This window comes from Cupressus sempervirens, chromosome 10 (assembly GCF_028749045.1).
Source record: "Cupressus sempervirens isolate cs-2001-9-10 chromosome 10, ASM2874904v1, whole genome shotgun sequence".
NCBI classification, from domain to species: Eukaryota; Viridiplantae; Streptophyta; class Pinopsida; order Cupressales; family Cupressaceae; genus Cupressus; species Cupressus sempervirens.
The window spans coordinates 680,904,913-680,931,044 of record NC_143127.1 but is presented as its reverse complement, the minus strand read 5'-3'; the positions used below and the strand labels follow the sequence as shown (position 1 = coordinate 680,931,044).

The following is a 26,132-nucleotide window of genomic DNA, read 5'->3' as shown; positions in this document are numbered from 1 at the left end:
GCGAAACCATTGAAGAGAAGTACATCGATTCCCATCAGTTGGCATGCGGATTGGATTGGTAGTATAATCAACGATGTCCCCATCTTATCGCTTGGCCCAAAGACACCACAGAGCGCACAAACTAATCAACGATAGCGTGGGGACCTTGGTGACAATGCTATCCATTAAAGAGGGCCATCCAATCAATAGTGGGTGTATGCAATCAATAAGAACACATCAGGCTATAATGTGAAATAAAGAAAGGTTTAGGTGGTATGTATGGATGGGCAGAACCATTGAAAAGCAAAGATGTCACACGAAGTGCATGCATATGAACATCGATGCGGGTAACAACATATTCAATGCATCTTTAATTTAAATTCAAGAGGTATGTTCATGAATTTTTTTATCTAACTTGAACATAATTATGATTTGTTAAATAGCCCAAGGTAATTATATATTTTTAATTCCTTGCATTATTAACATATTATGGTGGATATTTGATAGTGTAAGAAAATGATGACAATTTATAATTTTGTTAAATATAAAAAGATTCATTATGGGAGTATGAAAGGTAAAGATTGAGTATTATGTTTTCTTATTTCCTTCGTTGGAAATATAAATTAAAGAGCTATGATAAAATTATTTATGCTATTATTAGCAATAAGCATGAATTAAATTACTAACATTCTAATTAATGTTAACATTCTTATTTATATTTATATTATAAGAGCTATATCCTTTGATCTTTTCCTCCAAGAATGTTACTGTAGGATGAGGGAGATTGAGATTTAGAGAGAGCCTGACAATTCATTAGAGGCAACCTTGAAATAGAGTGATAAAATAAAGGATGACTCAGTCAACTTTTGGTGATCTCAGTCATATTGATTGAGAGGGAGTAAACCGTGTTGAGATGGATTCTTTAGTGATCAATAAATTATAGCAGTCAAGGTGATTGTGATTCATGAATATACCTTGTGACTATGTGATGTTAACGGGCCCGCCCCCTGATACATGATGATGATCTTAGGTGATGCATAATACAGGATTAATCAAAAGATCTAACAAATACCTTTGCATGAACAAAGGAAATTGAGTTGTTGTGAGATGTTAATGAAGTTTATAAGAATTCATTTGAACCATCTATGAGTATCTCTTTGATAAATGAAACTCGACGTATGAGTTGTAGAGTCATTCATGTGGTACAATCATACTAAAGATATTGGCGTATTGTGGATGAGTTTGAGAAAATGGAAGGTCATGTTTGCTTCTACTATTAAGCAAAATGAATCTTTGGACCTTCAATGGATAAAAAGAGCAAGTTGGAACTTAGAGAGTTGTCATATTTGATACAACATTGTTGAACAATATAAGAATGAGTGGAGATTTTACATTTTGGGGGGAATAATAGTCAATGTTCCATCCTACTTGAACCTTATTTAGAGGGGAGATGTTCCATTCCCAAATACTCTAAAAAGACAATTTCTAAATCTTCATGTGCAAATAAGTATTTTTATCTTTTACATTTATTTGTAATTCTATACATATTATAAGGGTTATTTGCCTTGATCTTTTCTTTATGTTTGAGGATATTCTTATAGGAAAAGAAGGTTGATACTTTACATATGCTATCTAATATTGTGCAGACTCAATCTAATGATAGTAGCTCCAAAGACCCTGATGATCAAGATGGATAAAAAGAGGCTCTTGAAACAAACATCCTGGATGATTGAGATTATGAGATTCTTCTACATTAAGAGGGAGTATGACATTTGTTCTAAAGCAACACAGGAGCTTAGAAGATTGATACTCAGAGGGAGTCTAGAAATATATGTGTGTGATTGTATGATTTTGATGGGCCTACTCCTACGTATATTACGAGGAAGTATTGACTTATTAGTAGAAAATCAAAAGATTGATATCAAATTCAGAGTGAGTTCGACAGGCAGCCTTGGGTGAAGAGAATTTATGAGGAAGTAACTAGAGGACCTGACTTCCTAGGATCGATGTTTAGAGGTAGAAATTTTGAGATTCCTTTGTGGATGATATCTTCTTTATGAGGGGATTCTAAGAGATTCTTTGTAATGCGCTCTCCTTTATGAGAGAGAAGTTTGAGGTGAAAACCCTTGTTCCACCCTCTAGTAGCAGATATGGTGGGTCCACCTTTGACTTGGTTCATGGTGGATATCATGTGAGTTACTACATGATGCTGTTGTGATTATGTCATGAAAGGTGATGATCTTTCATTGATGTATATATTTAGAGGGGAGCTATTGAAAGGTGACAATCTTATCAATAGTTGGACCTCTTATCATAACAGAGTACATTAAGTTGTTCCAAAATGTCGGAAGTTATGATGACGAACACAAGGTAACTATTGAAAGGTGATGATGTTATCAATAGTAGACCTATCTCTTAACACCAAAATGTGTTGGAGCAAGTGTTATCATGGTTCTTCGGGCCGGATTTTGCCGGACACCTTGATAACCAACTTATCATGGTTCGTCGGGCTGGATTTTGCCAGACACCATGAAAGTTGTTATGGTTTTTCGGGCCGGATCTTGTTGGACACCATAAATCTATCATAGATTACACTTAAGGTGGTGTTCAAGTCTTGTAATCAAATTGCTTTAAATCTCTCTTTGTTAAAGAGGTAGTGTTGAGAAATTTAGCCTCATAGTGAATTGAAGCAAATTCCATATGTAATATATGTTAATATATGTGCGAGTTGATGAATTTTTGTTGATATCCGTAAATATCCGTAAATATCACATTGAGATGATATATCTCCATATGCTTGAGAGCATATTATGTTCCATAACATATCCTCCCTAGCTAAGAGGGAGTGTTAAGATTATAGGTATAGTCGGATTGATTTAATCTTAAGATGCAATGTTGATATATATATATATATATATGTGTGTGTGTGTGTATATGTATATGTATATGTATAATATAATATATATATATATATATATATATATATATATAATAAATATTGTATATATAATAAATATTGTATATATATAATATAATATATTATATAATATAATATATATGTATATATATAATATAATATGTATATGTACACACACAAACACATATATATAAATCATATGTTATATTGTGATATATATTATCAAATAACTCCTACTCTTATATTTATAAGAGTTTGGGATCTGCATTTGAATCATATCAATTATAACGGCAATATTATTACATTTGCAGAGATCCTAGAAGTTAACAGGCTTTAGGTTTGAAACTCAAGTATCCTTGGTTTGAGAGAGACATATGATCCCCTCCTAGTCAGAAGGGTGTGTTTAACATATCATTTTTAGAGCCACAATTCATTGTTAGGATTGAAGGCCATTTTTTGAAGGTGAAACTTAAGCATTAGGTTCAGATTTGGGAAGCCTACAGTAAGGTGTCTTTAGGTGAGCATCTTTGAATCCAACAATAAAAAAGGACAAGTAGAACAGTCCTAGCGCTGATTTGCTGGGTGATTTGGCAAGGACGGATACAATGTGAAGATGTTTGTGATGTATTTGTGTCTAAATCTGCATACTTTTATTATCTTCATCTCAAAAAAACAAAAAAAATTCAATTAAGAGATCTTTAGATGAGCCTCATTGAAATGAGCAACAGAAAGACAAGTAGAAAAGTACCAGCACTTATGTCCTGGATGTTTTGGCAAGAACTAGGTTTTGAAGTAATGTTACCTGGAAATGCACCAGTACTAGAAACAGAAACAGTTTCAGGTACAAGGGATGGCCACAAACGTTTTCAAGTCATTTGCGATCATGCAAAAATTTCACTAACCATTTCGGACACAGAAACAGGCAATGTTGGTTGCGGAAGTGGATGACTGTTTACGACATGGGGAGGCACAAAAGAAGTCAATTTTAAAACATATTTGCAAATTGTCTTAATGTAACATGGGCCCCACACCGCAAGGCAACCTTAAACATGACTAACTATGTTATTACTATGTGCATTCTCATTCATTTGAATCATTTCATTTTCTTGTTCAAGAGAACAAGAAAACAGAGGGTTTGATGAAGAGAAGAAAAAGAGGCAACAACAGGGCTTCGGAGAGCATTGAAGGTAAGTCCTTGTTCTCATATTTATTCCCCATTTCTTGATAAATTTAAAGAAAAAAGGTCTGATTTTTATTTTTCCCCCTTATATTGAGTATTTTGAGCTTGCATTACAACTCATTAAACATGAGTAGCAGCAGTAGTAGTGATGGTAGTGATGAACAATGGCAAGGGGAAGAAGTTGCAATTGGGGGAGGTAGTGGAAGTGTCGTGGGGGAAGCAAAACATGAACATGACAAATTTGAAATCCCTTCAACTATCTTAAAATAGTTTGCACTAGGTCCCTTTAACCCCCAAAAACCATTACTTTGCCTAGTTCATCCAATATATGTAAACACTGGAAATTTTGGATGGAAGTAGTGTGTATATTTGTCACATATACAAAAGTGAAATTAGAGGGAGCTACACAAGGGTGTCATCTTGTTTCTTGGGTGTAATGGGTAAAGGAGTAAAATATTGTAAAAATCTAAAGGAAGATGCAAATTTGGAGTGTTAGGGATTACACATGGCTGCTGAATGCAAGACTAAAAGTTTACGCTATATAATGTCTCAACCCTCACAGATATCTACCCATCACCCTATATCATCTAGTGGTAGTGTCATTCATAGTGTAAGCCCAAAAAAATGAGAAGGAAAGAGGAAGGCTTGTGATAGTAGGCAGCCAGGGTTACAAATTTATCAATGTGCAGGCATGAGAAGGGACATAGATTTCCATTACTGATTTCTTTTATGCCCATGCCATCACCTTTCATGTGGCCCATTTTCCTTAATAAAAATGATTGAAGACATAGCCAATATTGGTCCTGATGGAACTTTAAATTTTGGCACATTGTAAAGTCCCAAATACCATAGCAAAGAAGAAAAATTATATGTGATCCATCTATGTTCCAGGACAGATGCTGATGTATTTGAAGCTGATTTAAATGGAGTTGAGAATGAAGACATGGAGGGTGATTATGACAGATATTATCACGTAGAACCTAAGCCAATTGGAAGGATGTGTGAGAATGCCTCTGCCTGCATCTTAACTTCAATATATTTCTGATCAGCCGAAGTGAGACCAAGGAAAGCAATGGAATTGACAACTGATCCACACCTTGCTCTGTCTTAGCACATATTGTACATTCATATGGATGATTCTATAATTGCCTTAGACTGTTAAAATGGAATTTTCACTTACAGCATCTCAAATATTGTTATTGATAGTGCTTCGGACAGCTTCTTTACCCTCTGATAATAAAAGTGAATAAGCTAGTGAATAGCTTAATTTGCTGAAGATAGAAGTGCCACCAGTTTTCTGCTTAGCTCTGTAAAAGCCATTTAGCATATTTTGACATCCAACTATAATGAATGGACTAGATGCAGGGGTATTGAAGGCTCTTTTGGAGAGTAGCAGGGAGCCTCTGGGCCATAAGATACAGGGCTTGGTTAGACGTTTTGCTAATGGAATTCATAGAAAACTCTCAGTGCATGGCAACAAATGTGATCACCCAGCAATATGAGGAAGATAACACGACTTTATAGTCAGCAATTTTTGAAATAGAAGACGCACGACAGTTAGTGTTGCTCTTCACATTACAGGCAGAGCCGACAGGTCTGGAATGAAATATGGAAGCTCACACAAAAAATACACAGAATAGAGCCGTCACAGCCTTGAAGACGAGTATGGAGGAATGATTTTGCTTATGCAAAATAATCAAAACATTATACCATTGGGAGTTTTGAAGACAAGTGTTTCATTAAACCTATTGGACGATGAAGATACAATCATTAAATATTTATATTACATTAATACATTTCAAGGGTATTATGTAACAAAGATTGCCGACAACAGAACCTAACCTTTAAAGCTAAAATATTATCGGGAGGTGCCTGCTTGCTAAGTGTGTGGAAATATCGCCAAACTTGGGATACAAAACAGAGACCAGTCAAAGTTGGGTGCCATCATTTGAAGCAATTTTAAGAATCAAGTGGCTTGCATTGGCATTGCGTATAGAATTCGTTTAGAAATTCTTTGAAGGATATGCCGCAAATATTAGATATAATCATTAATAGGCTTGTGTTAATATTAGTAAAAGAAATTAAAAGGTGAATTACAATAGGTTCGATTATTTCCAAGAAGACGTGACTCTCAAATTTAAAAGTCATCACACATACTTGAAATATAAATAGGGGGTATTCATTAGTAACAAGGGATATTCAGACATTCACATCCATATTCTCGGGAGAAAGTAGTTTATATTTATTATTGTATGGAGGAATAAGGAGCAACATTATGACTTTTTAATATAAATTCGATTATTTTATTTTTATAATAAAATAAAATGTTTTTTGTTTATTTTTAAATGGCATGGAGATTTAAACTGCAGTTGAATCTTCTTTTGTATTAATTTTTGGAATTCTCTATACAATTTAAATGTCGAGTAAGTGGACATGGTTATTTAGCAATTTAAATTTGATCATCATAGACATAGTGAAATATATAATTGTTTCCGTATCTGTGTTCAGTTTGGCTCCCTACTAGAGGAGTTAAAATTCAATTTGGACTAATTTAAGATTGTGTAATATTTGATCTGTCGCATCTTGATTATTTAATTGGTGGAAGTATAAGTGCATAAGAACTTTATAAAGTTGTACGTGAAAATTCATTGAAGTTGACTCTATTGCCTGGATGAACAGAGGCACTAGTCTTTCTATTATTGAAGTCAGAAAATCTATATATTCCTTCCTACAAGCATCAAATTCATTATAAACAAACCTTGTACAAAAACATTCAATTATTTCAAGTACTCAACATTCAGTTTCAGTTTCATTTAGTTCAAGGACCTTGCTAGTTAGAGAACTCCAAAGCTTAAATTTGTTTTAGAAAAGCCTTGAACGAGGCAGTCAGTGTTTGAGGAGAAGGTCTACCCGCCCAGGTGTAGTGGAGCTTGAAGTGTAGGGGAATTGAGAAATATTCCTGTTCGTTGGCTAGAATTGATTACAGAATCCTATCGGAGAAGTAGCAGGCTCTTGGATTTCTAATATGTGGTTTGGGAAACAACAAGTCCCTTGTTTGCACCCCTTGTAAATCATAAACCATGTACCACCCGCTTGAAAAATCATATTTGAAGATGAGTCTGGTGATGGAGGATATGAGGTGTACTAGATGAAGGCATGTTCCATTGTGATGGATGGGTGGTCTGATATTAGTCATCGGCCACTCATCAACATCACAGTCACATGCACAATTGGCTCTTATTTTCATAGAGCTGTTGATTGTTCAGGGGAACACAAGGATGTAGAATATGCAAAATTTCACTTTAGCATTTTGAGCGAGGGCATAGAAGAGATTGGGCACTCAAATGTTGTTTAGGTGATCATTGATTCAACACGTATGTACAAATTGGCTGGTTTGATGGTGGAGAGTGCTTCCAAGCACATCTTTTGAACTCCATGTTGTATATGAACAATGCATTGAAGGACATGGGGAAGTTGGATTGGTTGAAGGAAGTGGTGACACAAGATAGAGATATTCAAATGTTCATTTGCAATCACTACACCTCATTTGCTCTCTTCATGATATTTTCAAAGGAGTTTCTCAAACTTGTAGCGATAAGATATGCCAGTTACTACATTTGGTTAGAGAGGATGGTTGAGGTGCATGATGCTCTTCAAATGATGGCAGTGCATTTAGAGTAGAATAGATGGCCTATTGCAAATACTCCCGAAGGGAAAACCATCATATAAAGAATCCTTGATGACGATTGGTGGTCCAGTGAGAGTTAAGACATTGCTTATTGTTATAGATATTTAAAGATTAGAAATTTCTTTAAATTTTTAGATTTTGATTAAAAAAATTTAATTTCTAATTTTGTTTTTATATTGCAGATATGTTTGCTCCATCACTTCTCTTGTTGTAGATGTCATTAGATATGTGAGACTGTTGACAATATGATTTAGAATAATCGGTTGGGCTTATATGACTACATTAAGCGAATTTTCTTTCAAATGTGGAATACTATGACACTCCATATGGATGCCTTTTTGCTATGTGAACCTAGGTATGGAAAGTGCACTCCTAGTGAGGATATGGAGGTGAGACACAAGTTTATAAAGGCTCTTTAAAATATGTACTCACTTGAGGATTTCAGTGGACTTTGCGAGCAACAGGTTGCCTTCGTAAGCCTTATTGGTGCAAACCATAGTTCTGGGACTCTATGAGTCAGAGTAGGACATGCTGAGTCTGAGCTAGAGTCCATTAAAATGAGGCAAATTGCCTTTGGCCTCGACTCAACAGAGTCTTGATAGAGTCACTATGGACTCGCCGAATCCAGGGACACTCCTGATTCGTAAAGTCTCGGGCTCTGGGCTCTCCGCCGCAAACAGTTCTCTTAAAGTGCAAAAAATAATAAAATAAAAGGGTTAAATGAATTGTTTGTGCTTTGTATAACATCTATTTGACCTAAAAAGATTATTTCATCCTTTGCTAATGCTTCTGATAGAGAGAAAAGAGTTAGAGAAGAGTATTGAGCTTTTGAGAGAGAAATTAGTGAACTGGTTGGCTTTCCCATATTGATTGTGATTGTTTGGGCAACTTTGTAGCTTGCACTTAAGCATTGAGATGTGCTAAAGGAAGTGTTTGGAGAAGACTTCTACAAACTTACTTGCATTTCTATTGTTTGTGCAAAAATTGAATGCTCTTGTCTTTGTTTACTACAACCTTTGCCTTCGCCATAGACAGATCTAGGGCATTGATACATCACCAATTGTATTAGAGACCGTTGATCCACATGCAAAGTGGAACACAAAGATTTCTGATCTTGTCTTCAGTGATAAAGACATGGAGTAGGTTGCTTAGGTGGATTTGGATGCAGAGGTAGTAGCGATGACAGTCGAGGAGGTTACAGCGTGAGGAGATCGAGTGCAGGACCCTAAGGCTAGGAGTGATGGATCCTAGTTTGATGATGAAGACTACGTGGGTGAGGATGAGGATGCTCTTGAGGTTCAGCCTCAAACAAAGGGAGAGAGGATGGCTCTAGAGTATTCCATGACTAATCTTAGGCATATTCGTAGGAGAACATAGGCTACTATGAGCATTAGTCTTCTACACTCTAGCTGTTATTTTGATAAATGTTTTGAACTTTTGATTCCATGGATTTTATAATCCATGAATACTGTAGACATTTGACAGTGACAATATGTTTAATTTAATATTATGTTATACAAAATTTTTCCTTCAAATATTCGCTTTTATACTTATGTGTGATCTGTGCAAAATTGTGTACGTGTGTTAAGTAGCTTCTATTTATATCAATTATTTTGTAGTTGATGTTAATTGACTAAAAGATGCGTGCAAAAATCTTTAAATCCTTAAATATCTTTGAATTTCATGGGTTTTTCGATTTTTGTAGTCCTTGCCAAGTTTGGTCGCCGAGTCTGCCAATAGTGGCATGTTGTGATGGTTAAGTTGTTGTGTTGTTATCCTTGCCATCAAGGTTCAAATCTCATGGGGATGAGGTCCCCCGTTTGTGGCCTCATTGGTTCATAGCTCCAGGTCAAAGCGTTTACCCCTCTTTTTAAAAAAAATAAAAAAAAAAGTTTGGTTGCCGAGTCTGGTGCAAGTCCAAGCCCAATTTTGACTTTTCGGGTCAGAGGTGAGTCCGAGTCTCGTAACACTGGTCCAAACTTTAGCATACCAATGGCAAAGATAGATAAAGTGATAATGGCACAAAAAAGCTTTATTGGATGGTGATAGTTGCATGGGTTAGATGCAATAGAGTTAATGACACTTGTTATTTGTCTCCTCTCACAAGTTGCTAGTTCCTTTGTTGCTGAGAGAAATTGGTCTACATATGGCTTTATCCACTCTGTAAAGAGGAATACGCTCTAGATAAGATAAGATAATGAGATTAATGTCCAACAAGAGATCATCAAAGGGTCTAAGGGACTGGAAGGTACAACATGGAAGAGAAACAACCCAACAGGGGCATCGAAAGGTGTCTGAGAAAGAGCAAACAAGAAAGCAAAGAAAGAGAACAACAACAAACAAGAGGAAGACTAAACATCCTTTCTCGGTACAAAGAAGTCTAGCACTGACAAATAAGGTATGGAGCGACTAGGGCTCCAGGTCCATCTCTAAGGGACACTGGAGATAGGGTGTCATTGTTTGGTGGATCCATGATGAGGTCTAATAGATCTAGTGTGCTCAGAGACAGATGTATCAGGTGACCGCTTCATGCGCTTGGAGGGCGACATGGATGGGAAAAAGGTGTTGATGAGTTGATCAGAGGCCTGACTCTAAGGGAACATACGTTGTAAAGTGAGATCACAAAGCTGTGAAGTCTCCCAAAGATAAACACTAGACATCATTGGTCGGAATAATTGAAGAAGGTCGAAAGGGATCTGCAGTTTGTGAATAAACAATGGAACTTGCCCTTGATCTCATAATAAATGGGGCATCAGAAGATGAAGTGGATCTCAGTCTCAGTCTCAAACAAAGTGCAAGGTTGACAAGTCCAATCGTCCTTAGTCAAATGGTGATCTCTTTGGTAACGAAGCCGTTGGGAACTGACTCTGAAAGACCCTAGGGAGATGTGGAGGGTGTGGCTCCAGCACTAGCTCAAGTAGAAGGGACGAACAATAATCACGTCACGCGTCTCCCAAAAGTGCTCATAGTAGAAGGCCATCTGTGGGTGCAGACCCTCACGGGGTTTGATCCAGGTTGTGGTGATGTACTGTCTATATAGGTCAAGTTTGATGTGCCCATTCAACTTTTGCTGTGAGGGGAGGAGATGGGCGAGAGCATCCAACAAGAACTGGTAAGGTGGGAGATGGTCAATGTCAATCCCAATCGAGCTTAATAAGGTAGTGGCTTGGGCATACTAGCAATGAGCCCTTGTCCTCGAGTGAGATTTGGCAATATCTACTGAGGAGCAATATGCAAGGTAGGAGTATCTATGCCGATCATCAGCGGAGTCCGCAAAGCTCTTGCGGCGGTGAATGAACTAGATCAAATCTAGGATGGCCCTAAGCCTAAAAGGGTGAGCCCCGAACTCAACCAAGATAATACTGTGTGTAGTGTATCGGTGAAATTTGATAATTTGGCAGAGGAGAAGGGTCTGAACCCGCTTGACCGAGGCCCAATCTAAATCAAGAAGAGGAGGTCCCCAAACAATAGAGCTGTATAAAACTGTTCAAGAGGGATAACTTGGATTCAGTGTCCTGAAAGTGATCACGAAAACACTCTCTCCGGAATTGCGAGGGAACCCATCCCCTTAGCAACCCTAGGTAGGTGGGCAGGCCTCATGCTAAAGTGAGGACCAACGAACTTAACCCCAAGATAAGTGTGTGAAGAGACAATCTTGATCAGCTAACCTCGGAAGCTAAAGTGAAGATGCGAGGTCTTCAAGCAGTTGAAGATCATAACCTGAGTTTTACTCAGGTTCACAACAAGATGATGATGGTCATAGATTGAGACCAACCCATCAATAAGCCTCTTGAATTTCTTCGGAGAGGAGGCCAAAAGAACCACATCATCGGCAAAGAGGAAAATGGAGGTCAGAACTTGGTGTAAATAGCACCCATCCCCGGGGAGGAAAGCCTCATTGAGGAAGGCCTCGAGCTCATCAATGTAGTTATTGAATAAACTGGGAGAGAGAGGGCAGCCCTACTTCAACCCTATGGTGCTTGGAATTGGATCAGAGAAACCCTCAAGAGTCCTAAATTTGCCAACCATTGTCTCATAATTGCAGTTAAGAAGAGCAAATAAGTTAGTGGCTCTATAAAGTGCTTTGCAATTTACGAATTGTCAAACTCGAGAGTATCGATGGACTCTAGCTTTACGGTGGGATATTAATCTTGAAGATACCGCCTAGGTTGATGATGCACTACATGGATTGCTTGGAATTATGTTGAATGATAAATTCTTTGAGGCTTAAGCTCGTAGTGACAATGACACCGATATGGATCAAGATTAGGGACAGCAACACGCTATCGTTATTTTTATTTTGACTTTGAGACCTTGAATCTTGTGAAATGTGTTGCATTGATACAATGATAATCGAATCTTGATAATGATATGATACTTTAACTTTTCTTTTTGTTGAAACTTGCAGCCTTTGCAGAGTGTGATATATGATACAATACTTTTTGTTGTTTCAATGAATTATATCTATGAATGTATGAAATTAAAATTTCAACTCTCATTTGATGCTATGTTCTATGACAGTTCGATGAATGATCATTGATTTTAGATTTATAAATCTTATTATCTGCCTTTTTGTTGTTCACCAAGTAAGATTTTACTAACATCGCTGGCAATTTATCCTTATGACACAATATGTACATAGAAAGGATCACATAGAATAAACACTGATAAATGTGATGAACTCCTATTCACTGGCTTGAAGTAGCTTAGCTTTCCATTTAGTAGTTTATCATTTTTAGCACCTCTGTAGTTGTTATACTTGCATAATTTCTGATGTTAAATATATTGTCTTGGCTTTCAACTGATTTATAGAAAATTACTTTCCTATGCTAACGCTAGTTTTCTTGTACTACTAGGATGTAACTGCTACCAAGGGGAATGAATTTGAAGACTATTTTCTTAAGAGAGAGCTACTTATGGGCATATATGAGAAGGGATTTGAAAGGCCTTCTCCAATTCAGGAAGAAAGTATCCCAATAGCTTTAACTGGAAGTGATATACTAGCAAGAGCAAAGAATGGAACTGGAAAAACAGCTGCCTTTTGCATCCCTGCTTTAGAGAAGATAGATCAGAATAAAAATTCTATACAAGGTTTTTATATAATTTCTTTTGGTGGGATAAAAGTTGGTAAATGTCCATGTGCATGAGTAGTCATTATTTCTATAACTCTTCTTTCATGTGCATTAGTAACTATCACAGTGTTAGGAGGCCCATGAAGTACAAATACCTATTAAGTTGTGTTTCCTTGTGAGGAGGATGTTAGCATATTAATTTTCAAATCAAAGTGTGCTTTTGGATTGACAAAGCTTGTGAATCTGTTTTGTCTTACAATTCTTATTTGGTTGAGGATAATTAAACAGCCAACATGTTTCAGCTTTTTGTTTTGAAATTGGAGCTTCCACGGTCAGCATTATCTAAATGATAAATGTTTGTATCTTCTTTGGAATCTAGCTGTGCTTAGTACAATTCACTCCCACCGGCCAATTTCCATTGTTAGTCATTTCTTCTACAACACTTCCTTTCATCTGCTCTCAAAAGCGTCTGTTTTAATTATTATTTGCAGTCAGTAGACATCATTGAAATAATCATTAACAATCTACATTATTAGCTTTATATGTCCTTTATGGCTTGGTGATTTTATATCCTTGATTTTCTCTTATTGACATCTTTGTTGAAATTTATTAGCTTTTTGTCAGTGAAAATTGATTTTATTTGAGAATACTTTTGGGTAGATTGTCCGGGAGTTTTTTTTATCAACGTTTTGGATTACGCGCTGTGATCCATCTTCAGGATGATACAAGATAGCATAGTTCAAAATATCAGTCTACTTATTGTGACATTTCTGTTCTCCTGAGAAGTAACGTCAACTATTGCGGATAAGTTATCACAGAGAAGTTTCAAAATATTGCAGATGTCTGTTATATCGTAGTAAATAGCAAACTTATCATCCGTAGGCCTGTTTTAGGCAAGGATGGCCCAGAAAAGGGCAAAATACAATTTTTCGATTGGAAAAACAGATTTGGAGAGGAGAGAAAAGGCAAAGAGGAGGAAGAAGGATCGTTTAGATTAGAAAAAAAGATTTTAAGTTCCCTATATTTTCCTGAGAAGTTTCGTACTTCTCTGATATTTTCCAATATCTTTTTTTTTGCACTGGGTGATAAGTTGCCAATAATGATATTTTGAACTATGCAAGAGAGCATACAAACCAAAAAAAATGATAGTTGCAGGCCAAACAACATAAAAGGAGAGAAGAGAGACACGAAAATCAAGGAAAGGCGCAATAAAAAAAAAAATATAAAAGAGGCAAGTCGGAGAATAAGAGAATGAAAACCAATCAAAAGAAAAAGAGGAATAAAGAAACCGATTTAAGGAAGGAGAAGCTTAAAAAAATAAGATAACAAAAAAGTAAGGAGAAAATAGTAAAATTAAATAAAATTAATTATTTTTCTCCTTAGAATATTTACTTTTACTATTTTCTCCTTTCTTTTTTCTTCTCTATTTTTAAAGCTTCTCCTTCATATTCGTTTTGATATTGACAGGAGTAAAAAACTAGGGCGCTGTCCCTTGATGCAATGCCCAAAGTGCAACAGTAAGCAGAATTACACTGTCAGAAGGCAAAAACTAAACAGTTATTAGCTTCCACATATAAAAAACAACAAGAATTCTGCTAGTAAAAGATAAACACCCCCTAACTAACATAACCACAGTATCAGAAGTCTTCCTAGTATAATAGTCCTAAAAACTCAGGCCATACCAGCAACGTTTTTGAAAAACCATAAAATCCTATAAGTAGAACATAGCAGAACGAAACCAGTTCTTCCATAGCCATTATCAATAACATCTCTTTGACAGCATTATCCATGCTCATTCATCTGTAAGAAACTTGAAAAGAGTCCATTTTCATTGTCTCTCTCCAATCCTGTCCTAGAGCAAAAAATGGTAGTAGCCGAGTAGTGCATCAACTTGAGGGCAAACCATGACACCTTTTTATTATGGTAAGTCGATGTTTCTAGAGTTGTATCAAACAAAATAGATGAAAGCTCCTGATATAGATTTACAAAGATGATGTTTCTAAAAGAAACAATCGTGAAAAGAAACATTCATGAACTAAAGACGGAAATAGAAACTACCCAATAAACTAAGATGACCATTAAAGAAACATTATAATATTCTAATACCCTCCCTTAATCGTCATTGTCTTACAGTTGTCTTTTGGTACAAAATTCTAGAAAACATTTGGCTGCTGCTGTGACCCTCCTTGGATCTGCAAAATGTAAATGACTAAGAAGCCAAAATCCATCCAAAAGATTGTAACATAAAAGGTTGCCCCGTCTTCAAAATGTGCAACAAGTGACAAGAGCCTGCTACTGACTCTGCCACTGAGATGAGTCAGCCACAAACCCTCCCAAAATCATCAAAACATCTGACTAGAAATCATCATAAAATTTCCAACCTGATGTTGGATAACGGAGCTACTCTTCCTTTGAGATAGAGACAAATATTGAAAACAACTACCACAATTTTGAGGAAAAATTGACAAACTCTCCAAACTTTGCATGCAGATGAACATGATGCCCCAAAATAAACTGCAAAAAAGTGCAATTTTTTAGGAGAAAAATTGATCAAAACCCAACATGATTTTTGAGCTAAAAAATTGAGTAAAACCCAACATAATAATTGAGGTGAAAAATCAATCAAAACCAGACAACACAGCTTCGTTTTTTAGTAAATCCGAAAAATGGTAAAACCCATTAGATAATTTTTGAGGAAAAAGTTATAAACCCACAAAGGGATCCTATGCAACTTTGCGAATTATAGAATCAGATTTTTTTTGAGGGAAAAAATTATGAAAATCCATTATTTTTTTTAAGGTAAAAATTAATGAAAACCCATTAGAAAGTTTCGAAGGGGGCAAAATAGGAGACTTCTCATGGTAAACCAGCACATGCAAGCAACTTGCAAGTACATGCAAACCTAAAAAATCAGAGACTTTTGTTGCAACCAAGAAATAGTAGGATTAAAACCCTTAACTAGGCTTGCGATTTCCAGCAAAAATCCTCGAAGACGAACCACAAAAGTTTCATAAAATACCTTCAACTCGAAAAGCAAATTTCTGGGAAAAAATTCCAGAACACAAGAGGTTTGAATTTTCCTTAAAAAATTTGCCAAATTTTATGAAATCCCATTGACTTGCTCGAATATCATATTATGGTAAATTGATGTTGCTGTAGTTGTATTGAGATGAAAGCTCCTTATATAGATTTACAAAGATGATGTTTCTAAAATAGAAACAATCGTGGACTAAGGACGAAAATAGAAATTACCTAATAAACTAAAGACTAAGTAAGATGACCATTAAATAAACATTATGATATTCTAATGCTCCTGAATCCTGTTATCCAAACTTTTAAGCTCTCTTTTAATTTTATCAACCTCCCACCACACAACTTTACACTTTTGCATTCCCCACCAGTAGTGGTTTTCTCATTCTCTTTAATAGGGGAAATGGCCTTTCTGTCAATCTTAACCTTGTGTATGAGATTGATAGATTCCGTTTTTAAGCTCTTTGAGACGTGGGAGGAGCTACTAGCTATTACACAACGGGCTTCTTTTTCAGGGTTTTTTGCCTCAGGGCTTTTACTTTCATTAGCTTACAAAACAAACCAATAAATGTTTTTGGTGGTGCTACTTGTCTGCCTGCCTATGTGCTCCTACTCCTGCACCAGTGCTCGTTCAGCCTCCTCTGAGTTAGAGTCTTCTTTCAATTTTTTTCCCCTTCCTTGGGTTTGACAACAAGCCTAATTGAATGAACGGGTGTACTAGTTTCTTCTGTGATCTCCACATCCAAGTCAATATGCTTAATATTGAATTTGGCTTTCTTGGTGGCAATAGTCTTCAGATGGACAGGGGGCTCACTTCTCTTGTCTTATGGTTTCTCAGTGGACACCAATTGTTCTGGGAAACTTGGGGAGTTTTAGGCCTCTTAATACACTTCTTTTTGTTAGGGCTCAGGGAATCCATCAAGTTGGGTGACGGTAGGTGTTACATCCCAAATTTTGACCTAATTTTAAATTTATTTATAGCCGTTAGATTAAACGGATTTTCTTTCATAATCATGTGAAGAAGTTAGTTAAATATATCTGTTGTATTCATTATGTTAACTGTTTAATGAAGATGGTTGTTATCCATTATTTGTTATGCGATGTTTAGGAGTTGCTTGATTTTGGAATTATGGTTAATAATTAAATTCTTTATCTATATTAAATGTTATTATAAAATTATTATGGAACATGTTATTATCGTGGAAATATTGCACAAATGATTGCAAGAGAAGATGAAGGGGGGAAGCATTGGTAAACGGGATCAACAGAATGGGATACTAGCTTAGTCCAATTATCAGGTTGATATGTATGACCTTAAATTGTTTTGGTAAAGACCTAGCGACTTGAACTTTAGGATACAGTTGATGGACCCATAGGAGCTATTAAATAAACATTTTAAAACATAAATTAATTTAATAAAAAATAATACATATCTCAAAAGGTTTTTGATTGATCTTTCCACCACATCATTATAATGTATACCTATGTATGTACGCATAGATATAAGAATAAAGTGACACCATAATATCATTTTTATAAATAATATGATGCTACCTCATAAGTATATCTATGTGCAAGTAGATAGATATAAACTATAATTATTCTCAATATCTAACCTTCAAATCTTTTTCCATATTTATTCATTTTCTTGCTAAAAACTGAATGAACATTCGGCATATTTATTTGGCATCCGAGAGCCAAGTCTCTTCTTTAGGAGTTACAGCTTCTTGGAAGCCAAAGAGACTTAGAACCTTCTTATATCATGAAGTCGAGAGAAATGGAAGGCATTAAGTCATCATCCGACTTCCTTTCCTATCACTTGATCTCTATTCTTTTTACCACCTAATACCTTTGCAGATATCACACGATATCTCTGCATTATAAACATTGCCAATCTCTTCTATGTTCTGCGTTTTATTAATTTTCTTTGTTGAAGACGTGATTATAAGTTACACTGAGTTTGTGGCTAGAGATTATTCCAAGTAAGAGCTGAATCATTAGCGTCTAGCAAGACTCCATTCTTTTCCAGATTATACTAGGTTATGTGGTCAATCGTATTCCAAGTATTGCTATATATTTCATTATCAGTTGTTACTACATTCCGATTACCATAGCAGTAAGCCACAATTTATATTCATCATGCTTATGTATCATCGGTTAGACCCTCTCTAGGAAGGGGTTGTTTATGACAAATAAAAGCCAAGTATCCATGACATGATATCATAATTTATTTATGCCATTGATAGTCAGAATCAAATGATATTTTTCTGCAAGTCTTTAAGAACACATTCTTCAAATCACAAATTGTGATAAGCTGGAAACATATAATATTCATGAATTAGTTGAAGATCAATAGACAGAGCTGATTGCTCTGAGATTCGAGCACCTAGGACTCACCGACTGTACAACCAGGGAAAAGATGAATAGGTGAGATGGAATTTACAATGACATTAAACAAAATTTGGACATTACACAATAAATCTAAATTAATTTCATTTAATAGCTCATGCTCGTTCATATTATTGTTTCCCCTGTTGTCAAGTCGAGTGGTGGTGATCGGGTTATTGAACCCATCAGAAAACCTTGGTCAAGGTCGTTTTAAGGCATGTTTGCCATCTATAATCACTTGATGTCAGTAGAGCCAGTTATTCAGACATGTTCATCCATAACTGTGCTGACATTCTAAACATTGAAATGCTCAGGTGGCTGGACTAAAAGTATCCCAAGCCTGATCCCGGGGTAGGGAGGCCTTTCTAATCAATAGATTGTGCGGGGATAAATATGGTCCGAAGTTGGGAGGTTAAACCTAAGTCATTGCTTCTTCTCTTACCGAAAGCCGAGGCTTGCACAACCAATTAAAGACTCACCGAATACTTCTCATATGTTCTTCTTTTTCATGTTATGCATTTACTTTACTTTTATGCATGAAAGGATAGTAAATTGTTATTGTAGTTATTACAGTTGATCATTGTTGCAGTTATTTCAGTTGATCATTGTTATAGTTATTTCAGTTAATCATTATTATAGTTATTGTAGTTGATCATTGTTACGGTTCTATAGTTATTTCAGTTAATCGTTATTATAGTTATTACAGTTGATCATTGTTATAGTTACTTCAGTTGATCGTTGTTATAGTTATTTCAGTTGAGCTTTTTTATCTCAGATAATCATTGGTAGTTAAAAGCAGTCAATGTCTCATGAAAAGGAATTCAATTTATAGTTGAGGAAAGCTCTTTCTAGATTACCTTTATTTTGTTATGAAAATCTGATTTGTAACAGTAGGGTCGAGGACATGGGGGCTTCTTGAACAGTGATGGCTCGGAAATGACATAAGGTGAGATGAAAATGATACAACATAAACATGAGCCCCTAGTGTAGAATAATATCCCTGGTGTAAAATATTATATTTTTTACCCTGCTTCCAGCAGTCTATGACATTTTTAACAATGCTTCAAGCGAATGAAGAAGGAAGAAAGGAGTTGAAGTCACATCATGGGTTTGAAAATGATTTAGGAAGGGAATATGATAATAATAGTAAATCTCAAACCTTCCTTCCAAAGAAAAATATTTCATGATAACAATACACACTTGGTCCCATGGTTCAAGTAATTTCTCTCTGTCAAAACATCCACGCAGCTTCACCGGTTGTTCCTTACCACAGAAAAATTAATTCAGGCTGGCAACATCAAACACCATGCTCATTTCCTTCCATTTCCATGCTTCCGTGGAAAGACCTGTAGCTTGTATGATGCTATCTTTATTATCCTCAAACCAATGCCTTCCGTAGTTACTCTTCTTTTAGCCCAGGAGAAAACGGGAGAGACTCATCATAACCCGTCATGAATTCAATAAATGGGGTGATTCCTCCTTCCGTACAGATATGGGAAACAATGGAATTGTTCCTTAAGTTGTCATACTTGTTAGGCTCAATGCAAACCTGACCCCCCATCCCCCTGCCAGCACCATCCGTATTTATGCTGCTATTCGCCAGAGCTAAAGAACTTCTAGGGACAGAGACAACAGTGCAAGGCTGGGAAGAAATATTGCAGAACTGAAGAGACTTAAAATTTAGCTCAACAAGAAAGAAAGGCACAAGAAACCTAATTAAGAGATGATAAATGGTGCAATTATTACATTTAGTGTCTGCATCCAAGGGCAACTCGGTGAGGGCAGAAATCCTGTACAAAAAGTTTTTCCAATAAGGAATATGGCTAAAAATAAGTACAGGCCGGGTGCACAAACTAAAAAGATCTTAAAAACAGCCTTTTAAATTGATATCACAATTCCCAAAAGCCAGCCTTTCCATTTACTCAAACTAAAAAATTTCCACTACAGCTCCTCATAAATAGGCATGAGGTGACATGTACTCCTCAAGTACAGATCACATGGTGGTACTGCAGGAATTTGATCGCAGGGAATGAACTGATATTAATTCAAATCTAAATATCTTCCATCTCTGCAGTGTGAGACCCAGAAACCTAGGATCCAACAAACAATTCTAGCAACTTCCATTATAAACTAGGGTGGTTTTCTTCTTCTCAAAGAGGGATTTTGTGACATCAGATTACACCCAGTGAGCTACAGCATTGCCTTCTCTGAAGTTATGTTGTAAAGAAAATTCATCGAACCTTGCTAAAAGAGTCTTACGTCTCTTAATATTCCCTCCTATCTAGCCTTCCCACATAGTTCCTCTAGCGGCTTCGATGATTAATTTAGAACCCCCGTTAATTTCCAAAACAGTTTTTTGCCAATTAATAGGGCAATCTTTAAATCCCTAACAGGGCGATCCCTTCAGCCTGATTACTGGTAAGATGTCCCAATTTTCTAGCAAAAGCAGCAATTAAATCTCCCTTACGATCTCTGATCATACCACCTCCAGAAGCAATGTCCATTCTGGCCACACCATCAAAGTTCAACTTTGTTTGTTTTTTTTGAAGCTATGTTTTGTGACACATAAACCCTCTGGTGCAATCTGATGCTACTAAAGAAGACGCCAATTTTGAAAGATTGCTGATTTAACTTTTTCCTGTCACCTCTGACCTCTCAGTTACTGTCCTATACTACAGTTTAACTTTTAAGTAATAATAATTGTGCTTTTTCCTTTTGTTTATAGAATTCTAGGTTACAAACCGGATAATTTATTTTAGCATGTAATACTAATAATGTGAAGAACAAACTTTGTCTGCTACTGCTTTGGAATGGCCCCATTTAAGTGGCAGTTCGGGTAAATTATGAATGCTTTCAACTGAACAATGAGAGTTAACAATTATTTTCTCACAGAACTGGTCAGATATTTTGTTGTGAGGATTGATAGGTTGGATTCATATTTGTCTTCCTGTCATTTTATGTTTAAATCACGGAAATCTGTAGGACTGACAAAGTCAGTTTTATTGTTTGATTGATGATGTAGATATTCATCCAACTGCATTTTTTCTCTTTTGGTTTTCTGGTTTCACTTAGCTGTATGAACTTTCTGTGCAGCGCTCCTTTTGGTTCCGACAAGAGAGTTGGCACTTCAAACATCGCAAGTATGCAAAGAGCTTGCCAAGCATTTAAAAATTCAAATAATGGTTACCACAGGGGGAACTAGTTTAAAGGATGATATCATGCGGTTGTACCAGTCAGTACATCTACTAGTTGGAACACCAGGCAGGGTTTTGGATCTTGTGAGAAAGGGTGTTTGTGACTTGAAAGATTGTACAATGCTTGTCATGGATGAGGTAATTGGATTTCTTGTCCGAATTCCAGTTATTTTTTGGTTACGCATTGATTTGTTTGAATCAGTTGCAACACTTGATTAGGTCAACAAACCCTTGATTATTATAATATGGGCAATGTTGATTGTCAGCATAGGTTTTTGATTGACATCTTTTTGTCTGAAGATGATAGTTTAAGAGAATGTGAAGCATCATGATACATCTTTGAACTTGGTTTTTGTTGTGCCGTATGTTTGTTTGAGTTTCTAGATTATGAATTCTGCTCTATGTCCTTTTGGTTTATCGTAAAATATTTATTGTCCAAGTCTTATCTGTTGTAAGAGAAGTTACTGCAGTAATAATTTTGACTCTGTACCTTTATGCCATAAATATGGAATACTACCTTTTTGAGAAATCTTGATGCATGAGAAACTATTATTTACCGTTTATCTTCTTGTTTTTGAATGTTTAGCATCTGTGCTCTCTGTTTATATCGCAATTTATTACAACACAATGTCTTGGTGGTTGGTAAATGTTGTTTCAGACCAGATACTGATGGTAGTTTTCATTTATCAGGCGGATAAACTTCTTTCTCAAGAGTTTCAACCATTGCTAGAGCATCTAATTACATTTCTTCCAGAAAATCGTCAAATTTTGTTATATTCAGCCACATTTCCTGTGACTGTTAAATCGTTCAAAGATAAGTTTCTACGGAAGCCTTATGTGATCAATCTTATGGATGAGCTAACATTGAAAGGTATTACTCAGTACTATGCTTTTGTTGAGGAGAGGCAGAAGGTTCATTGTCTGAACACACTTTTCTCAAAGGTTGGTTTATGCTTCAGTTTATCTTGGCCCCATGTTGTCCCTATTAGTCTTATTTTATGGAGGAAAATACTTAAAGAACTTGTTCACATTCACAATCTGAAAAATATTCAGATATGCTTATGTTAACGAGTAATATATCTAATTAGGAGTATTTTATATTTTATATTGATAGGTCGGATAACAATGTAATTCATTTTATTGTGCTGAAGTGTGGTATTTTAAAAGCTAGGGGAAAGGACCCAGTAGTTGTGCACCCTAACTTTGCGCTTCTCAAAATCCTATGTGGAAATTTCAAATCACTCTCATTTTTTGATAGTAGCTTACTTGGCAAGTCCCCTGCTTATAACTAAGGTTTCAGAGCCACATCAGCATGCTTTTTGTCAAAGTGTCCAAAACAGCCCAAAAAAAAAGTGAGACCAATCATAGTGCATTGGAGACCCCCATACTTGTGCAGCTGACGTGGCATCACACTATTTGTTGTTTTTTGGGAAAAGGGACACTTTTCATTCACTTATGGGTAATCATCATTAACAAAAACAACTTTAAAGTCACATCCATTGGTACAATCTTGTCAAAAATGTTGGATATTAAATCAACAAGTATGGGTATTAAGTTAACAACTACTGTCACAACAATTGGAACACGCTCAACTACTGGGTCCTCTCCCCTAGTATAATATAAGTCAAACTGTCAAAGTCCTCCAACAGTTGCCATTCCGTTTTATAAAAAATTCCACCAATCTTGTCAACCTGGTACCACAAAAGCAATGAAATGAATCTTTTTAATCATCACTTAGTTCTTATAGTTGTTGATAAACAATGTAATTCATTTTATTGTGCTGAAGTGTGGTATTTTAAAAGCTAGTATAATATAAATCAAACTGTGATGTGAATATCAGGATTTAACTGTGTGATTTTGAGTCAAACTCGATGACCCATGTTTCATGAGTAGTGATTCAACATGAATCCGTCTCTCATGAGAATAAATGGAACACTTAGCACTCATTGGATCTAGGTGATGCTCACAGAGGTGAAGCACCGGGACCTCCCGGGAAGTCCCGGTGCTTCACCTCTGTGAGCATCACCTAGATCCAATGAGTGCTAAGTGTTCCATTTATTCTCATGAGAGACGGATTCATGTTGAATCACTACTCATGAAACATGGGTCATCGAGTTTGACTCAAAATCACACAGTTAAATCCTGATATTCACATCACAATTTGACTAGCTGTGGAAATCATCTCCTACTTATCAATAAATCAAACTGTCAAAGTCCTCCAACAGTTGCCATTCCGTTTTATAAAAAATTCCACCAATCTTGTCAACCTGGTACCACAAAAGCAATGAAATGAATCTTTTTAATCATCACTTAGTTCTTATTGTTGTTGATAATGCTATACTTTTATGGTGGTTGCAGCTTCAAATTAATCAGTCAATAATTTTCTGTAATTCTGTCAACCGAGTTGAACTTTTGGCCAAAAAGATTACAGAGCTTGGGTATTCATGCTTTTACATACATGCCAAGATGCTCCAATCTCACCGGAACAGAGTCTTTCATGACTTCCGTAATGGAGCTTGTAGAAATCTTGTCTGTTCAGGTGCAGAAATACCAAATACCTTATACCTGTATAATTTTGTCATTGAATTTACACACCTATAATTTATTTGACTAATTTTATGTCTAGGTTTTTGATATTTTCAAAACACTTTTTGACAGATCTTTTTACAAGGGGCATTGATATCCAAGCAGTTAATGTTGTGATCAATTTTGACTTTCCAAAGAATTCAGAAACCTATCTACACAGAGTATGTTGTTTTTCATATAATAATACGAGGGATTCATTTGAGGGTCTTCCAGAAATACACAAACAATAAGCAGTGATTGAGGCATTGGGTTACTATTCCATCTAACTTTTATACGTATTAAACTGAACTAAAATATACATGTTGCCAAACATTTTCTAGGTTGGACGTTCTGGGAGATTTGGTCATCTGGGGCTTGCCGTAAATCTTATAACTTATGAGGATCGTTTTAATTTGTAAGTATTATTGTTATCGTTGATGTAAACTATCATTAGCAGTGTTTTATTGTCTTCCTTTTTGGCAGTGCACATTCTCACAACTCTCTATTGTATTGCAGATATAAAATTGAGCAAGAACTTAGCACCGAAATCCAGCAAATACCACCACAAATAGATCAGGATGTTTACTGCAGATGACCATCTGTAAGGAGTATTTGCAATAGCCAAATACTCTAAATGAGAAGTTAGCACCTTTTCCATATGATTCCCGCTTCAACATCCTATTCTTCTAATTTTCTGCTATTCCCAAGTACATTGTGCTGCAATGAGAAATGTACTTGTAACTTATCCGTTGTGCATTAGGAGTCCTTATAAAACTCCATTCTGCAAATTGCATAAGTTGTGGCCCTTGTGGCATTGTTATCCATGAAATGCTACATAGGGGGGACAGAATTGTGTCATTCTCCTTTTGTAATTCTTCAGCAATAACTTTCTTGGCATAGTCTGTTGTCTCTGTCTTGCTAATATTCTTGGGAGACACTTTGCAAGTGCAATGATTCCTCTGGCTTTTAAAAGTTTGGTTACTAGATTCTTTGCACTTGGCGAAGTAGTTTTGGGATAGGATTAATCACCTAACCGTCTTGAAGGATATATGTCCTCTGAAGTTTGATGAAAGGCACATGGCCCACTACCAATTATTAACGCCACAACTCTTTTAAGAGAATTTAATTAGCATGAAAAAAATCTTATATGTGCAGTAGTCTGTACTTTCTAAATTTCAGTTTACCTGAGACTTCAATTTGTGCTAAATAAATAAAATATAACCAACTTTCTGCACGTCCTGTTGGTTGTTGCCACCAGTGCATTTCTCTTACTAGGCGTTGTTGCTTGATCCCCAATATGTGAACTCTAACTATAATAATAATGCTGTTTAAAAGATAGCTAATGGAAACTGGAAAATATTTTTTATAATTACACAACAAACAAAAATTATGGGTGTAAATTACGCCCATTGTCCTGCAGAGACTTCTAACAAATAAACTTCAAAAGCTAGATATTCATTATGAACGATAACTATTACCGTCGAACATTAACTATTTATGGATTGTAAGACTAGGGACCATTCGAGTTGAAATTTTGTTTTGATCGATATTTGTGAGTCTGTAGGGAAATCAGACGTGGAAAATAACTCAATTGTAGCCACATTTTAATTGTTTTTCTTTGCAGTAATTCATATATCAGGTTAATCCAATTTTAGTTGTAGTCGTGTTGAGACAACTATATATTTATTAATTTTGTAGAATTATTCACTCGCTTTATTAATCATTTTTTGAGTTTTGTTTTCACTTACCAATATGGTAGTATATGTAATTTCCTGTTCCTGTGAGCATCACCTAGTTCCAATGAGTGCTAAGTGTTCCATTTGTTCTCATGAGAGATGGATTCATGTTGAATCACTACTCATGAAACATGGGTCAATGAGTTTGACTCAAAATCACACAGTTAAATCCTCATAGCAATATTCTCTGAACGTCAGCATTTTTAAGGGGTTGTTATCTTCTCTCATCTAATGCTTGTTTCTTGTCTGTCTAATCCTTTCAGATTCCAGTGGGCTAACTATTGAAATGGTGTTACGTCCACATTACCCCTAAAAGTAGAGTACTTTTTGGTAGATTTAAAAAAGTTAAAGTAAAGCTACATTAATTTCTAGTCAAAAGTTGA

The 26,132-nt window shown here is 35.9% G+C and overlaps 1 protein-coding gene across 2 annotated transcripts in view; it reads left to right on the top strand.

The window, feature by feature from the left end:
- LOC149535644 (DEAD-box ATP-dependent RNA helicase 8-like) overlaps positions 1-25,247 on the top strand; it is a 65,171-nt gene extending 39,924 nt beyond the window's left edge. The window contains exons 3-9 of one of the 2 annotated variants that reach the window (XM_089807463.1): positions 12,621-12,855; positions 21,348-21,586; positions 22,139-22,390; positions 23,807-23,987; positions 24,107-24,195; positions 24,355-24,428; positions 24,530-25,247. In XM_089807463.1, the coding sequence (XP_089663589.1) occupies positions 12,621-12,855; positions 21,348-21,586; positions 22,139-22,390; positions 23,807-23,987; positions 24,107-24,195; positions 24,355-24,428; positions 24,530-24,608 (1,149 nt within the window). In that variant the 3' untranslated portion in view covers positions 24,609-25,247. The remainder of the gene's footprint in view (positions 1-12,620; positions 12,856-21,347; positions 21,587-22,138; positions 22,391-23,806; positions 23,988-24,106; positions 24,196-24,354; positions 24,429-24,529) is intronic. The other variant, XM_089807464.1, reaches the window with a different exon arrangement.
- Positions 25,248-26,132: the final 885 nt, after the last annotated feature.